The sequence below is a fragment of the Prionailurus viverrinus genome, chromosome E2 (genome assembly GCF_022837055.1).
Source record: "Prionailurus viverrinus isolate Anna chromosome E2, UM_Priviv_1.0, whole genome shotgun sequence".
Taxonomy (NCBI): domain Eukaryota; kingdom Metazoa; phylum Chordata; class Mammalia; order Carnivora; family Felidae; genus Prionailurus; species Prionailurus viverrinus.
The window spans coordinates 27,548,892-27,566,834 of NC_062575.1; the positions used below are offsets into that span (position 1 = coordinate 27,548,892).

The 17,943-nt window shown below is 52.8% G+C and overlaps 1 protein-coding gene across 2 annotated transcripts in view; it reads right to left on the reverse strand.

Moving 5' to 3' along the window:
* Positions 1–13,336, reverse strand: part of NDRG4 (NDRG family member 4) — a 43,506-nt gene extending 30,170 nt beyond the window's left edge. The window contains exon 1 of one of the 2 annotated variants that reach the window (XM_047836308.1): positions 13,199–13,336. Coding sequence is in view for 1 of the 2 variants with exons in the window: in XM_047836306.1 (XP_047692262.1) it covers positions 12,608–12,644 (37 nt within the window). In the remaining variant the exon portion in view is untranslated. Of the gene's footprint in view, positions 1–12,607; positions 12,671–13,198 lie in introns of those variants that run through there. The other variant, XM_047836306.1, reaches the window with a different exon arrangement.
* Positions 13,337–17,943: the final 4,607 nt, after the last annotated feature.

Sequence of the window (17,943 nt, forward strand, 5' to 3'; positions counted from 1 at the left end):
GGCTCAAACTCACACACCACAAGATGGTGACCTGAGCTGAAATTAGACACTTAACCGACGGAGCCACACATGTGCCCTGGTTTGTCTGTTGTTTTCTTTATGATTAGACGGAGGTTATGCATTTTTGGCAGGAATAGAAGAGATGCCACGTGCCCTTCTCACCACACCCTATCAGGAAGTAGGGGCAGGCAGTCTGTCTTATTGCTAGGGACACTGACCTTGATCACTTGACTAAGGTGGTGTCTGCAGGTTTCTCCAGTGTAAAGTTATTATTTTTCTCTTTATAATTAAGAAGTATCTTGTGGGAAGATATTTTGAGATTATGCAACTTCCTGTTTCTCATCATATGTTCCCCACTAACCGTAGCAACCATTGACGACTTCTGCCTACAGTCGTTATTGTGTTTTCTTAATGACACTTTTCTATTTCCACCATCCCTTCTACATTTATTAATTGGAGTTCTTCTGTAAGAAAGAGCTGTCCTTTCTCCTCCAATTACTTATTTATCCAATTACTTATTTACATTACTATGGACTTATACATAGTTATTCTAGTCAATGGGTTATAATCCAATCATCATTTCATTGTTTACACTGGGTCAGATTTGGTCATTGGGGGTTCCTCCAAGCTGGGTCCTCTGAGTTGAGTTCTTTTACCACACACCCATTATGTTTTGAGTAGTTTCAAGTTTTCCGGTTCCTTATGATGTTCTAAACTCATCTCATATTTTCTCTGCCTGAATCCTGGAATCAACCATTCCTCCAGAGAGCCCAGTTTCTTCATATTGCAGAATGCTATTTAGAAACCAAGATTTGGAGACACCTGGCTGGTTCAGTCGGTGGACCACGTGACTCTTTGACCACGGGGTTGTGAGTTCAAACCCCACACTGGGTGTAGAAATTGCTTAAAAATAAAAACTTAAAAAAAAAAAAAGGAAACCAAGATTTGGGCACTAGTGTGCTCGTTGCCACTGGGGTTCCATTGTCCCAGGCTGTCTTAACAAGCAGAGTTAGGATATGTAGGTAAGTATGCTAACACACTCTTGTATATCTAGCCATCTGTGTGTGTGTATAAATCTGAAACTAAGGGGCACCTGGGTGGCTCAGTCGGTTAAGAGTTCAACTCTTGGTTTCGGCTCAGATCATGATCTCACAGTTCGTGAGTTCATGCCCCGTGCCGGGCTCTCTTCCGACAGTGCAGAGCCTGCTTGGATTCTCTGTCTCCGTCTCTGTCTGCCCCTCCCCACTTGCACTCTCTCTCAAAACAAATTAACTTAAAAAATAAATAAATAGATGAAATATATACTGACACCTTTAATTCTATTTTTAAAATAAATTTTTCATTAATTTATTTTTTTTAAGTAGGATCCACACACAATGTGGGGCTTGAAGTCATGTCCCTGAGATTAACATTCACGTGCTCCACCAACTAAGCCAGCCATGCACCCCAACACAACAGTTTTTTTCCACTTCTCCCCCTTTCTTTGTTATTTTTTCTGCCATAATAAGAAACCTGGCTCTCACTATCCATAATAGTTTCACTTATTTGCTCATTACTGGTATATACACACAAAATAATTTCAGAACTGCTACTCACATAATGAGTTCTTACACTTCAGAACTTCTGTACTTACTTTAGCTAGTTTTTTGTACTTTACCCTTTTATTTTATTATGAAAAAATTTTTTTAATCTTTATTTTTGAGAGAGAGAGAAAGAGAGCGTGAGGGGGGAGGGAGGGGCAGCGAGAGAGGGAGACACAGAATCCAAAGCAGGCTCCAGGCTCTGAGCTGTCAGCACAGAGCCCGATGTGGGGCTCGAACTCATGAACAGAGAGATCCTGACCTGAGCTGAAGTCAGACACTCAACTGACTGAGCCACCAAGGCACCCCTGTACTTCACTCTTTTAGACCCAGATTTTTAAGAGCATCTATCACTCTTGTAAATTAAAAAGGAAACTACACGTGAAATAAATGGTTTAAAGTCTTCCTAAAACTTCTCCGCATCCAGGGTCGATGTCCCTGAGTCACTGTCTTGAAATTGTGGTTGCCTGCGTGCTTATCCTCTGACATCAGGAATGCTGGTGGTGTGGCATTTCCCACTGGGGCTGTGCTGCTGTCTCCAGGATTTCCCTCCCCACCACAGATTCTGAGGTGCATGAGACAGCGAGGACAGCACCGCTGAGCCCGTCTCCCCAACACAGACTGCATTTTAGACATGAGAGGGTACAAAAAAGATGTGCATCTCAGAGTTGCCATACACAGCTCTTTCATAAAATTTCCTTCTATGGAGGCTGAGCACCAGTGTGGGAGCTCTGTTTCTTTGCACAAATGGCCCCAAGAATTAAACACAGACCAAGGAGAGACACAACTAGAACCCCAATAACATTCCATGCGGGCAGCTATGGTAAGGAACCAGTAAAAGTGCCACTGTAGCAAGGACTGTTAATTGTCCCCCAATATCTGTTCTCTCCTTCTTCCTTAATAATAGATCCCTACATTTTTAAGTCTCTATCTATCTATCTACCTACCCATCTATTTAAAGTAAGGTCTACGCCCAAAGTGGGGCTTGAACTCATGATCCTGAGATCAAGAGCCACATGCTCTACCAACTGAGCCAGCCAGGCACCCCTGGATCCCTACATTTTATTTTATTTTTATTTATTTATTTATTTTTGAAAGAGACAGAGTGGGGAGGGGTGGAAGGAGAGGGAGAGAGAATCTCAAGCAGACCCCCCCTCTCGGCACAGAGTCTGACACAGGGCTTGATCTCTTGATCATGAGGGCAAGACCTGAGCTAAAATCAAGAGTCTGATTCTCAACTGACTGAGCCACGCAGGCACCCCTAGATCCCTACATTTTATTTATTTATTTTTTTTTATTTATTTTTTTGGGGGGACAGAGAGAGACAGAGCATGAACGGGGGAGGGGCAGAGAGAGAGGGAGACACAGAGTCGGAAACAGGCTCCAGACTCTGAGCCATCAGCCCAGAGCCCGACGCGGGGCTCGAACTCACGGAGTGCGAGATCGTGACCTGGCTGAAGTCGGACGCTCAACCGACTGCGCCACCCAGGTGCCCCTAGATCCCTACATTTTAGACAGGCAGGTAGATAATGGCAATAAAACTTATTTATGACCATGTGACAACATTCTTCCAGTAAGATGTAAATGGAAGCATGTGGCTTTAAAGGGAGGAGACATGCTATTCTTTAATCCATCTTCCTTCCTGCCGGCTGGAATATAGATGTGCAGGTGGGGGCCTGAACAGCCATTTTGTTTATTTATTTATTTATTTTTGAGAGAGAGAGAGAGAGAGAGAGAGAGAGAGGGAGGGAGAGACAGAGTGTGAGCGGGGGAGGGGCAGAGGGAGAGGGAGAAACTGAATGTGAAGCAGACTCTAGGTTCCGAGCTGTCAGCATAGAGCCTGATGCAGGGTTTGAACTCGTGAACCACGAGGTCATGACCTGAGCCAAAGTCAGATGCTTAACCTCCTGAGCCACCCAGGTGCCCCTGAACAGCCATTTTGGGCCCTGGGGTAGGATACTAAGGAGTCTAGGTACCTGAGAATCATGAAGCCATGATTCGGGATGGCCTATCTTCAGACTCTGTTTATAAAGAAGGGAAGTACACTTTTATCTTGTTTAATCTATTAGTATCTTGGGGTTTTCTGTCCCATACTGTTGAAATGTATCTAAATGTGGGGCATTTTTCTTGGAGGCCCACCCTAACATGCTGAAGAGGCAGAAAGCCAAGGGAAAGGAAAGGGCTTGCCCAAGGGAAACCAGGGGAATGCTAGAGCTCGGCCAGAACTTGCAGCTTCCTCTCTCCAGTGGGCGGTATACTCCATGAAGCAATGCTCTCCGCTAGCTCTTCAACGGAGCCAGCCCCTTCTCACTCAGCCCTCACAGGTGCACAGTAACCTTGCTGATATGGGTAACCGTGACCTACCTAAAAAGTTGAAAAGCCCACTGTGGCAGTTTAATTTTTTTTTATTTTTTGCTACAGATTCTCAAGTTTCTTTAACACTGGTGCTTCAGTTCAGCTGTGTATCTGCCTCATTTGGCAGATTTCCCAGAAACAAAGATATACTTGTCCTGGATCTGTATGCAAGATCCAAAGAGGTAAGCTAAGGCAGCAAGCCTCGTCCAGCTCACGAGTCTGCAATATGGTCCGAATTAGAGAATGGGAGGGAGCAACTTTCTTACGGGGTATTTTTTCACAGGAAGCCCCTGTGAAATGTCTAACGTATTAGTGTTTTCGGGAACAACATTCACCTAGGAGAGAAGGACTCACACCAAGCAACTCCCAGAGTCTTCCTGCTTCAAACACAATGTCTACAGAAGGGAGCCCTGTGTCAGGACTCACTCAACACCCAGGTCTTTCCTACTTGTAATGGCACCTGGTTTCCTTTTATGAAACATTACCTGCCCCCCCCCCCCCCATTCCCAATCCATGTGGTTCAGGCAGAGATAACCACACTCCCAGGCGTGGCCAGGTGGCTCAGGTGAAAATCCATTCATTCATTCATTCACTCACTAGATATTGACTGAGTACCTACTATGTGCCAGGCACTGTTCCAGGCACCAGAGACAAGATACTATTATAGACAAAATGTCCTTCCTTTGTGGAACTTTCTAGGGGAGGAGATAAACATCAACAAGTCTGAGTTAATCTATGGTGTGTCAGACATGCCAAGGTCAATAGAGGAAGCAGTGTCAGCGAAGGGGGTAGACAGCCTGAAACAGGGCACACGGAGGTGAGGGAGAGGGCTCTGGGGACGTGCAGGAGCACTGAGGCCAGAGAGAAGGGCAGAGGCTGTGAGGCAGGCATTTGTCTGGCACGTTCAGGGGAGCTGGGGAGTGGGTGGGTGGGGAAGGACCTGGGGACAAAGACGTAAGGGCAGAAGCATCAGATCATGTTGTGCCTTGAAGGTTGTTAGGAAAACTCTGGTTTTCCTCTGAGTGAGTTGCGCTGGAGGGTTCTGAGCAGAGGGGTGATGTGAGAGGATTTCCATCTTAAAGACTCCCTCCACCTGCTCTGGGGGGAACAGACGTGGGGGCGGGAATAGGGAGAACAGTTGCAATGATGTGGAAGAGACCTGATGGCTAGTGGAGGTGGAGAAGCGCTCAGGTTCTGGCGTGTCCTGATGGCAGAACCAGTGGGAGCTGTCGGCCATCGATGTGGGGCATGAGGGAGGGACAAGAGTCAAGCATGACTTGGGTTTTGCTCTGAGCCATTGTGAGGAGAGAGCTGGGAAGCTCTCTCAAGGCAGGTTTAGCCTTGAGCAGACAGAGAAGCCAATGGCTGGGCTGCTGACATCACCACAGAGGCAGTGCCCAAACTCGTGAGACCAGATGGGGCCAGCCAGGGGGTGAGTGAGGACAGGTGTCCAGGGCTGGAGCCCAGAGAAAGGAGAGGAGGGGAAAGCAGCGGCAAGGTGGGAGTGAGTGAGTGGAAACCAGGGGGACACAGCACAGGGCGTGGCCTCGGAGGGTGCAGGGAGGGCCTCGGGCTCCTGTCAGGACCAGGCCTTTGCTGGCATCCTTGGGGACGCTCTTCGCTGGGGTTATGGGGAGGATGGTCTGTGAGCCAGCAGCCAACTCGCCATCGAGAGGCAGGGCCTGACTTAGAACCAAAACAACCCAAAGACCCGAACAGGTAGGAGTGGGGGAGAGGGAGACAGAGCCCAGTGGCCCCGTGTGCCCTACATCCATATGCCACAGTTGCCCCACAGTGTCCTTTTTTGTCACCCTAGGCTCAGTTTCTGCAATCAGGAGACCTAACAGAAGGTCCGAGGTCTTTTCTTCCACTTGGCCCAGCACCCACCCATCCACCCTGCAATCACATAGGGGCAGCCAGGCCTGGGTGTGGGGTCAGAGGGCTCATGGGCTGGAGGGCAGGACTTGCCCACCACACCCAAAAGGCAACATCACAGTCCACTCGAGCTGCCTAGGCTTTTCCAACCCGGAACATCTCAGGGCCTGCAGTCCTCCTGGATGACCACTTCGGATCGCGAGGGACCTCGGGGCCACCCCCGACCACTACGTCCTCCACCCTGACCAAGTGGGCCGAGTTCTCAGTGAATACTCTGGAGCTGGCCTGGGCTTTGGGAGCAGTGAGCTCAGAGCTCTTACTCGCAGCACCAGGAAAGGCAGGTGTATGGCTCAGGGTGGGGCGGACAGGATTCTCCAGGGAACTTGATGGAGAGGCAGCAGCTTCCCCGTTCCACACCCAGGCCCCTGGGCCCCAACAGGACATCTCTCCTCCTAAATACCAGCATGGAAAAGACTGCTAAAAGCCACTTCTGGCACCCACAAGCCTGGCCCCTGGAGTAGGCTGTCAGGAAACTGTCTCAGGCGCACAGAATATGATCCTGGCTACAAACCTCAGACGTGGCTATGGAATGCCCACCCCCACCCCTGTGTAGGGAGATGACATCCCAGAAATATGCCCTGTGTCCTGTCCAAGGAGGCCGGGGTCCCCCCACCTCACCTAAGACAGGGCGCACCACCAGGCACGCAGCATCTGTCCTGCCACGCATCTCCCAAAAGGTGAACTGGAAAAGCACGTAAGTCCTCAGAAGTGTTTGTTATGGGGCTTGTAATCATTCTGGCTGGAGTGTACATTTCATCTGTGGCTTGGGGTTTCGGGCACTGGAGGATGAATGCAACGAGAGCTCTTCTGTCACACACAGAGACCAGCTTTGCACCCATGCTCCTGTGACGCTCTCCTACTCAGAAAACAGCATCGCAGGGCTCTCAGTTGACCCTCAAGAGGTCAGGACGCCAGGGTGGCTCAGTTTTATGAGCATCCGACTTCGGCTCAAGTCATGATCTCACAGCCTGTGAGTTCGAGCCCTGCGACAGGATCTGTGCTGACAGCTTGGAGCCCAGAGCCTGCTTCAGATTCTGTGTCTCCCTCTCTCTCTCTGTGCCTCCCCCACTCGTGCTCGTGCTTGCGCGCTCTCTCTGAATAAACAAATGAGCAAAACATTTAAAAAAAGAAAAGGAAAAAAAAAAGACTACCCTGTGGACTCGGCCAGGTTCAGCCTGAGGTCACATGGCCAGGGCAGGTCAGATCCAGCTTTCTAGACTCCAACCCCACAGTGTGACCACCACCCTGTGCTGCTGGCCGGCGCAGGGGCCGAGGCCCTGGGTCTGACGTGCACACCCCAGGACTGGTTTTCCTGGGTGTCACAAATCACCACAACCTCAGCGGCTTCAAACAAGGCCTATCGTTGTCTCATCGTCTTGGAGGTCAGAAGTCCAAACTCCATGGCACTGGGCGGCAGTGAAGGTTTTGGCAGGACCACTCTTCCTTCCTATGCAGATCCGAGGGGAGAATCTCTTCTCCTGCACTTTCCAGGTTTAGAACTGTGCTCCTTGCACTGCTTGGCTCCTGGCCGGTCCTCCATCATTAAGGCCAGCAGTGTGGAGAAAGTGAAGCATCTTGACGCAGGGCATTCCAGTGCCTTCTCCTGGGCTCTGTGGTCAAGTATCCTTCTGCCTCCCCCCTCGTAAGGATACATGTGCTTGCATTCAGGGCCCCCCTGGCTAATCCAGGACAAAGACCCCATCTCACGTGCTTTACCTTAATCACACCTGCGGTCTCTTGTCATCTAACACTTCTAGGTTCTAGTGCTTAGGATCTGAATATCTTTGGGAGCCGTTATTCAGCCTAGTGCGCACACACACCCCCATGGTCTTGCAGCCCTACGTTTGTCAGAGCTGTTCACTGTGCCCCTGAACACTTCCTCTTCCCTATGGAAAGCCAACTTCAACATCCACTGCTCAGCCCTCAAGCTTTCCAAGAACACACCGCTTCCAAAGCACTGGGCTTCGGCTCTTCCTCAGGGCTCCCGCCGGCTTGATTGCATCAGAACCCCAGCACTCAGCACTTCTCTGCGTCTGTTCCTTCTTAGTTTTTAAAAACTGAACTTGAATTTCATGTAACACACATTCACTGAGAAAAGTCAGAGAAGCAGAAGAGCGAACAGAAGTAAAAAGCACATACAATCCTACTCATCGGAGGAAACCACTGTTAAGATTTCTGCTTAGGTTCTTTCATCTTTTTTCACTGCTGATCTACATACTGAAAAAGGCTTTTTTCTTTCTGAAAACAAAAAAACAGTTTTGAGACATACTTTTGGACTCTGGAGCCAGATATCCTGGTTCACATTCCAGCTAGCCACTTAACATCTGTGTGACCTTCAGAAAGTTACTTAACTTCTCTGTGCCTTAGTATGCCTTATCTATAAAAAGGAGGAAATAATAGCGGGTCCCTCCTAGGGTTGTTGGGATGAGTTAATACATAGAAAGCACTCAGAACTGTGCCTGGCACATGGCAAATGCCACACAAGTGTGATGTCACCACTTATTATTACATGTATAAGGGAGTGTCTGTCCGGATGAGTAAATAACCTGTGATGGCATAATTTGCAGCTGTTGGGGTTCCCTAGTATGATGGCACCCTCATTTATTTAACGTTCTCTGCTGTTAGGCATTCAGATTGCTCCCGTTTATTATTTTTTTCTATAAACAACTATGGGATAAACACCCTTGAACAAACACCTCTGCACACATCTTTATTTGTTCCTAAAAATTCAACTGCTGAGTCACGGATCACACATATTTTTAAACTTCTGATACAGCATTGCCAACCTGCCCTTCATAAAAGCTGAGCCAGTTGCCCTCTGCATGGACAGTGAGGACAGCACGCCTGTCTCCGCACACCCCACCCTCACCTGTGGCTGGGGGCCCACCTGCGTACCCCTCCCCTCTTCAGACCACGCCCCCTCATTTGCATGCCCCGCCCACACTGCAGCACACCGGTGAAGCAGTGGAGTTTGCTGAAATGGATGAACTGGAAATGAGGATTTGGGATCCTATTTTCAGCCTGCTGGGATAAATCTGTGCTTCTCATTTTCCCCCACATGTAAAATGTGGGTCAACACACCTGCCAAGAATCAAACACTATTTAAAGGTAGTCTATGAAATTGTGTGGGACTACATATTCCATGCATTCAAATGACACCAAAATTCCAGACAGAACAGGCAAAAAGTTTTGCTTTTTAATCACACATTGAGTGTATTTTTAAAACATTTCCAACATCCAACATCAGGGCTCCCAAGGGACCATATCAGAGCCCCAAATCTGCCACTTTAGAGCTCCCTCCGGACTCCGAACCATCTTGGAGACATATTGTTTGAGTGCAAATGCACATAAGCCATCACTTTCCTGTTTCCAAGTAGACTAATGTCCCACTTTCCCACATCATACTAAGAAATAAAAAAAACACTCAGCTACAAAAGGCACCAAGAGTCTGTCCTCTGAAGACTGCAGCAAGCTTGCGTGGGCACATGGGGGGCCATGTGCTGGGGTCCTCCCAGTGCTACTGAGGTAGGGCCCTTATTCCCATTTTACTGATCAGGAGACGGAGGCTCAGAGTAATTACAAATTTGCTCAGGAGCTGAGAAACAGAGAGGAGACCGTTCTGGTTCCCAAATCCCTGCCCTCCTTATACTGCAAGACTCAGAGAGTCTGGAAAATGCTGGCTGCCATATGCATCAGTTACCTGTGAAACTTCCTAGAACAGCCCCTACCACCTGCTTCTTCTCTCTGCAACAAAAAGACATGCTCCGACTGGGCACAACAACTCATGGACATCCTTCCAGCCCCACAGGTGAGGGGCACCCGGCCTTCCCCACCTGATGTCAGAGCTGTGACGTCAGGCCAGTAGAGCCCAACTCTAGGTGTCATGCCCCATTTGTCCCACATGACGGGAAACTGAGGTCTCAGCAGAGTCCCCCAGGAGCACATTGCAGGGAGGTCTGGATTGTGTGGAGAAGCCAGAGAAGGAACTGGAACATTACAGAAGAGGAGCAAAGGGGAAGGGGGAGACCCTAGGACACCGAGGAGGTAGTTGGGAACAAAAGCCCTACAACTGCGATTTGCTGACTGTCTGCCTGACACTGCACTCAGCACTGACACACACTCTCACAGCTAATTGCTGAAGCACACAACCGGGTAAGTACCATGATGATCCCATTTTACAGATGGGAAAAAGAAGTGAACAGCTTGAAGACTGGCCTGAAGCCGGGCAGTTAGAACACACGGGATGGCTCAGGACCCGGGTTTGAAACTGAGCTCCACCTTTTCCCAGCTGCATGAAGAAGTGACTAACCTCACCGGGAAAAGGGGCATGATGATAAAAGGGGAGAATGTGAAAACTGTAAACAGCTACAGAAGTAGGATTTTAGCAAAGAGGTTCAATGGAACAATTCACTAATGTTGACACAGGGGGCAGGGAGTTACGGGCCTCTAAGGAATCCTCCCAGAGACACAACTGAGCCTGGACTCAAACAACGGTTGAGCATTTGCTATTTGCCACCACAATCCACTTGGAACAACACTGACCTTGACCTGCTCATCATCCAGCAGGGGAAACAGGTCAGAATCTCACAGATGCATGTGAGCAGGGATAAGGTGGAGTTAGGGACAGAGCCAAACTCTCTAGTGGCCAACCAGCCACGGTAGGTGGAAGTTCTCCATGACGAGGAACTTTCCAGAAGGGAGATGAAGCCCAAGAGGTGCCCACCAGGGCTAGCCCCCTCACCCGTGCTATCTCAATGAGCCTCATGCCAACTCTCAGAGGGAGGGGTCAACAGTTTCATCTCTAAGAGGAGAAAACTGAAGCCAGAGAGGTTAAGCAAGCTGTCTGAAATCACACAGCTGGTCAGCAGAAGGGCTGGGATTTGAACCCTTATCTGTGGGACAAGGAGGAGGACAGGATGGAGTTGGGAGGAAGGTCACAAAGACCACCAGCCAGAGGCTAAAGGGATGCACTGTCTCCCAGGGCCTGGTGAGAGGTGCAAGGGGGGGGGGGGGCCTGTGACCCACGACAGTGCCCTAGGGGCTCCTGTTCCAGCCTGGCCAGGGGCTTAGAGAGTCCACCAGAACCAGGTAAGCCTGTCTGGTGAGGGAGGCGGGTCCCTGACCCCTGTACCCAGGAGATAAGGGCACATTGCCCTGGGACCCCAAAGCTGCACGCCCATTGGAGCCCCCATGAATGCCTCCCAAGAGCATTCTTCCTCCGGGGCCTTTTGGGGCCAAAGAGGAGAAGGGGAGGATCCAGAAGTTCTGCCCTGTGAGCAGGACTCCCAACACCCACGGGGTTGTAAAAACTTTCCCTCAAGGGCATTAACTAGTGCAGTGGCCTTGAAGTCAGGTGGGCCAGCCTGCCTCAAGTGAGCTCTACAAGGAAAAGCTGGTAAGGGATTGGAGGGAGGGCCAGCCCCATGGCTCGTCCAACTAAGACCTGGCACTTCTGAGCACCTGGCCAGGTTTTCAAGGGCTTCGGAACAGCCCCCTCTTCCTTGTTTGTGAGCTTGCCAGGAGCCAAGAGACAGCAGCTGCAGGTAACTTAACTCTCACTCACAGCCTGAAACCTCACCAGACCTCCCCTCGCAGCTCCAGGCCCTCCAGCCTCTGCACCACTCGCAGGGCCTATATGTAAGCTGGCCCCTCCCTCCATTAGCCTGCAATGCCACGTCTCTCTCCATTAATAGAAATTCTGTCTTTTAGGGTCCAGTTCAAACACTGTCATGTGTTCAAATCTCTCTGCTCCCCTCCAGCACCCTCAGACTCCAACCTGTTTCCTGAATGCACCCCCACACTGCTGCCCGCTTCCCTGTCTTGTAACAGAGTTCCTGTGCTCTGTTCTCTGGCACCAGACAGTAAGGTCCTTGAGGTGAGAAACCAAAGTCTTCCAGGTGCCCGATTCCACACATGGCCCCAGGATACACTGAGCACCTTCACCGCCCAGGCCCGGGGGAGATGGTGGCCCTGGTTGTTTCCCTTTCCTAGCCCCCTTCCACCTGCCGGAGTCTCTCCACACAACCTCAGGAGTGGGAGAGCTCTCCCACCTTTCAGACACTGGGTCTCCTGTCCTTGCTCTTTCCTCCCCCACTTCTGGGCATACCCAGTGTCCTCTGCTGATCTCCAGCCACAGCACCCTGGATGTGGTTTCCAGCAGGGTGTCTGGCCGCTTCTCCAGAGGAGCCTCAAGGCTGAGAGCCCCCAGTCGGCAGGGTCCCATCTGGTTGCCCACTTCACAGACCACTTGGCCTCTACTCCCAGCAAGAAACTTCTAGGGAGAGGCGCTCAGATTGTTACGGGGAGCAGGAAATAAAAGGCCTATGGCAGGGGTCCTGTTGGGAGCCCAGGGAGCTCCTTCTTTACTGGGGGACGGCGACACTGACTGGAGGGCAAGGGCGCTGAAATCCCTTCCGATGGCCTGGTTACAGCTCGGCTAGTCGGAGACTCCAAGGGGCCGCTCCCCTGACCCGCGCTCCCTCCTGCGGGACGCCAGCACCGCGGACTGGAGCAGGGCCGGGCGGGACACAGCCCCACGTCCTCTCTCGGAGCGGTGCTCCGCGCAGGAACAGAGAGCGCACAAGCTCGAAATTCGCTAGCATCCGCACCCCCTCCTCCAGCTCGAACCCGAGCCGCCCCAAACCCCGGCCAGCGCGCCGGTCTCCCGCTCCAACTCGGAAAGTAGCGGGCGGCGAGGGCCGCGCCCAGGAGCGGCGGAGGAGAAGGGCCGGCGGTACCTGTCAGCAGTTCGATCTTGTGTCCCAGCACCTTCATCTCCGCGCTGCGGCGTCGGGGAGCGAGCTCGGCCGAGCCGGGAGAGGAGCGCGGGAGGCGAGGAGCGAAGCAGCAGGAGAGCCAGGAGCCTGGCAGGCGGAGCTGCCGGGAGCCAGGAGCGCTCTCGCCGCCCCCCTCGCCGTTCTACCCCCCCCCCCCAAAACCGGTTAAAAAAATCCACCAATTGCACGACCGCGCACCCCTAAAAGGCGCGCGCCGCCACCTGGTCGGGGTGATCTCCGGGAGGCGGAGGGAGCGCGCGGGCTGGGTGCGGGTGACACTCCCGGCGGCGGCGGGAGGGGGGGCCCCGGCGCCTGTCGCCCGAACAAAGAGGCCTTGCCGCCCTCGCCTCCCCCACCGCGACGCCCGGGGAGGTCCCCGCGTCCCGCTGGGAGGGGGTACCGCCCTCGTAAGCCAAATGTGGCCCCAGAGAGAGGGCGCGCGGTTCGCCGAGTCTCCGGTCGCGAGGGGAGGCGGAGCAGGGGTGGCGGGCTGGCCGCAGCCGCAACGGCGGGGGGAGATGGGGAGAAAGACCGAGGGCGCCGCCGACTCACCGAGGGTGATGTGAACGAGACAGACGCGCAGGCGGGGAGCCGGGCCTCGGCGCCGCCGTCGCCAACGCGCGGGTGCAGGTGCGGGCAGCAGGGAGCCCCTCCACCTCGCTGCCGCTGCCGGGGGCGGAGGCTGGGCTGGGGGCGGTGCGCCGCGGGGGGCGTGCCCACGTGGGTGTGGTGGGCGTGGGCGCTCCGCCGGCCTGCTGGGCCCGGCAGGGTGGCTGCAGCGGAGAAGTCCCGGGCGCTCGGCTTCCCCCTCCGGCCACGGCGGGAGCGCCCGGCCGGTGGGTGGGCCGGCGGGCGAGCGGACGCCGCGGCACCCGAGCCTAGCCGAGACCCCCTGTGGACCCGCACGCTTCTAGCCTCTCGCAGGCGTCCGGGGAAAAGGTCAACCGCGTTCGACCTGGCGGGGTGCGGCGGAAGGCCCCTACCCTCCCGCGCCCCCTGCAGCCTCGCGGCGTCGGGTTCCCGGGGAGGGGGCGGCCTCTGCCTCCCTCTTTGTTCAGATTCCCGAGGGGAACCCCAGCGGTTGGGGACAGCGGCCTCCTCCGCCCCCGCCCCACCCCGCCGCCGCCAGGGACCTGTTCGGGAAAAGCCCAGGGGGGTCGGAAAGAACCAGGTGCTCACGGGTCCTTGGAACCCCGTCCAGTTTTCAGACTCCCAGGGTTTCCTTGGGAGCTGGTGGGGGAGTAATGGTCTCCAGACAAAGGTGTTCTGGGCCGTCAGGGTCCCGCCCAGAGTGTCCCTGCTTTCAATTCACCCTTCATCATCTGAGCGGGAAGGGGATCTGGCACACCCTTGTGTTGCTCAGGCTCTTTCTGGTCTGGCTCAGGGACGTTGCTCTCACCTGTCACCCCAAATGAAGCAGCGCTAAAGTCCCTAGATGGAGTCCTGTAGGGAGAAATCTGATGACCTGGAAAAATTTACTTGGGCAAGACAGTTCAAAACAGTGCTTCCGGAGACGAGTTCTATTGAGGGCCTGCCAGTGACCTTGGTCAGGGATCTGCCTCTCCCAGATTCCAGCCTGTTTTGTGCAGAGTGAATGAGTTGGACCAGTCATCTGAGAGGTCCCACTGGGTGGGAGTTCAGGTGGATCCTGCAGCACCTCCTCCCCTTTGTCTGGTTTGTGGTAAGGTGCTGGCTGTCCCTTAGCTCCAGGCTGTGGTGGAGGCTGCCATGCCATTGAATGAACTGACTCACTGGTCTTGAGGAAGCTAGTAAGATTTGGTGGCCCCAGATGGGGTGCGTGCTCCTGCTCGGGGTACAGTATATAAACCACATGGGAGGTAGCAAGCTTGGCTTCTCCTTACAGCTCTGGGGCTAACCTTGGGGAAGTCCCTTTCACTTTCCACCTTTGTAAAAGGGGTGGGGGAGGCCAGTGGTGACAGAGTGAACCCCTGTGTCCAAAACTTCCAGGAGACTGTGGTTCTTACGTGTACACGTCTGGAGTCAGTCCTCAAGAGCACAGGCTGGTTCTACAATTTCCCAGCTGTGTGAAGTCCAGCAAGTTACTCACCCTCCCTGAGCCTCCATGCCATACCCTGAAATTGGGATGATGACCCCTCAGAGGGTTCTTGTAAGAATTAAATGATGGAACATAAAGAAAATGCTTAGCATAGTGTCAGACACATGGTTTAAGTGTTCACTAAATAGTTGCTATTGTTATCGATGATTAAATTGTTATGCCTGTGTTAGGGATTCAGGCTGCCCTGAGTTCTACCCTTTTCAATAAGGTCTGTCTGATGACAGACCTAGTCATGGAACAAAACTAATTGATGGTTTTCTAGTAATGTAGTTCATGAGGCCTAGCCTGTTCTGAATTCCCGGGGAGGGGGGGTGGGGGGGAATACAGGCCCCAGGAGGATGTTAGCGCTGCCAAACAAAAGTTTTGACACTGTGACATGTCTGTGTGCAGAATGGTATCTACGATAGCCTTGAACTGATGTGCACAATCCACGAGGCTCAGAGAATTCCCAAACCCCAAGTGAGCATTTGGGGGGGTCAGGTTGCAGATTTGAACCTGTGAAAGTGGACACTTAATAGCTGGTGAAGGAATGTAAGAACACCCACCCCCCACCCCTGAGGATGGGGGGCTTTTGCACCCAGCACAGGTGCTTAGGGAATAAGCAGGCAGAGGGGGCCCTCGCCCCTTCTGGAGGAGACGGTCAGTCATGCCAGGAAAAGAGGAGTCCCTGCTGAGTCAGCAGAACAAGTTCTCAGTCCCTTCTGCTCCTAGGCTCTCTTCATCTTTAACACCCGCTCAGGAGGCATGATGTTTGAGGACAGGCTGGATGGCCGGGCTTTGAACAGAGGAAAACGGAGCACGGCAGAGGGCCAAGCTGCTGGCTGGAACTGGGGGTCTCTAAAAGGCACCCCAGCCTGGCTCCTAATTACCTGAAAGATGCTGCCTAAGTCGCTGCCTTTGCTGGGCTTCCCCTTTGCCGTTTGTCAAATGGGCAGGAGCCTGGCCCACACCACCATTGGAGATGAGACGCAGCCTTTCTGAAGACCTCTTTGAGCCTTCGTTTGCCCCTCTGGAAGTTCAGGCTAATGCAGCAGCCTGGCAGTTGCAGGAAACAGAGACCGACTCTGGCTAGCTTAAGTGAAAAAGGGGTTTGTTACAAGGAGGGCGGGCAGCTCTCTGGGTCTCAGGATCCAGGCCCAACACTGCAGCGCTGGTCTGGTGTCAAAACCACCACGGACGCTGTAGCCGGCGCCAGGGGCAAGGACACGGGACACTGCCATGCCTCGGGACCACGGCTGCCTCTGAAGTCTGAGTTGCTGCTGCTGCTGCCGAGTCCTTGCCAGGATGGACTCTGTGTGCCCTTGGCTCCCTCCCTCGTGCCACTAGTTTCTCATTCACAGTCAAGAACGGGCGTGTCTGATTGGAGGTGCCCGGGTCGGGTAATCTGCCAAAGCTGCAAGGGAGGCTGGGAAAAGATGTGTTCAGTTCCTCTAGGAGGAGGTGGGCTCTGTCTCGTAGGAAGGGCGACTCAGATGCTGGTGGTCAAAACGGTGGCAGTGCCCACAACAGTGGGCTCATGAAGCTGCTCTGAGATGCATACGAGGGCACTGACCTTGGAGCCTGGTGTGGAACGCACCACCCCTGGTCACTGAGATTCCCAGCCAGCTGCAAGTCTACAGTGTCGATGGGTGGTGCTTCTGCATATTCCAGTCTTTGATTTTTCAGCAGGTGAAAGACAAAAGGACCTTGAAAACAGTATGGCTTTCTGCCCTTCCAGATGCAGAGGAAGCTCGGGTCCCGTTGCCAGGAGGACAGGTGACTGGGTTTTTCCATTGTGGTGATGAATTGGGCTGAGTCACCATTCCTCTCCGGCCCCTCGTGACCATGACTGGAGCGAGTATAAAGAACTAGCAGGTGGGGTTGGAGGTGCAGACGGGCCTGGGGCCACGGAAGCTTGCTCTCCTAGCAGGGGAGGGTGAGGCAGGGACCGTCCCCCACTCCCCACGCACTAGTCATGAGTTACAGGGCCTCAGGGAGAGAAGCGTGGATCCTTTTTCTTCTGTTAAAGGATTGGTTGAGTGCCTCTTTGGTGCCAAACCTCATGTTGCGGGGTGCACTGGAGAACCAGAGTTGATGAGGGCATTGATTGACCTTGCTAAGGTTTATGCACTAAAGGAGGAAACCAGCTCAGAGTTCCATAATCTAGGTACCGGGCAGGCTGGTAAAATGTGTAATTGAAGTTACCATGCAGTAGGGTGGGCCCTGGAGGGATCAGCAAGGGCTTCCTGGAGGAAGAGGCATCTGAGCCTGCAGAGAGATGGAAAGTCAGCAGATGGAGATGAGAAAGTGGGTGATGGGGGAAGATACCATCCAACCATCATACACTGGGTCAGCCAGGCCTTTTGCAAAGCTCAGGGGGGCACAGAGCTAAACACAAGGCAGCCGTGCCCCTGCCAGGAGCTCCTGAATGGAAGTGGAGAATGCCATGCGTGTGTATGAGCAGATGGTAAAGAAGCTGGAGCAATGAAGTGGGCAAGGGTGAGCTTCTGGCCTCAGCCTGGCTCTGGAATTTCACCAGGCACCAGGTTAGCTGCTCCCCACTCCTGGGCCACCCTGGACCACTTGCTGGCAATGTTGCCACCCCCTTTCTCCCATGTGTGCAAAGACCCTCTCCTGCGGGGCCAGCCCTTGCTCTCCAGGCAACTCCAGACACCCTACCATCTCCTCCCCCCTCCCACAAGACAGCAGAACCCCCTCCAGGTCCCTTTGAAAATGACCCTCCACCTCCCCGAAAGTTTTACCAGACACACGGAGCCAAGTTTGTGCAGAGTCAAGACAAGGGATGGATCTGGTAATATTTTTTAAGAATTCCAATAGTCATATATAATCAATGCAGAAAACTTATAAGATACAGAAGGAAAAAAATAAAAATTTCTCATAATTCCATTGTCTAAAGATTACCAGCGTTAAGGTGTTAACATTCTGAGGGGTATATCCTTCAGCACTTTGTGTGTGTGTGTGTGTGTGTGTGTGTGTGTGTGTGTGTGTGTTTCCCCCCAAAGAATCATACTGCACATATTTTTGGTGATCTTTTTTCCACTTGCTGGTATATCATGAACATTTACCCTGATAAAAGTTATTCTTCTACAGTGTGATCACATTAGCCACACTGTCTTTATTGTGTGAATGCTTCATTATTTTCTTGGCCAGTCTCACCTGCCAGGCATTCCAAGTTTTCATTACTGGAAACAATATCACAAGCAGTCCACCCAAAGATGCT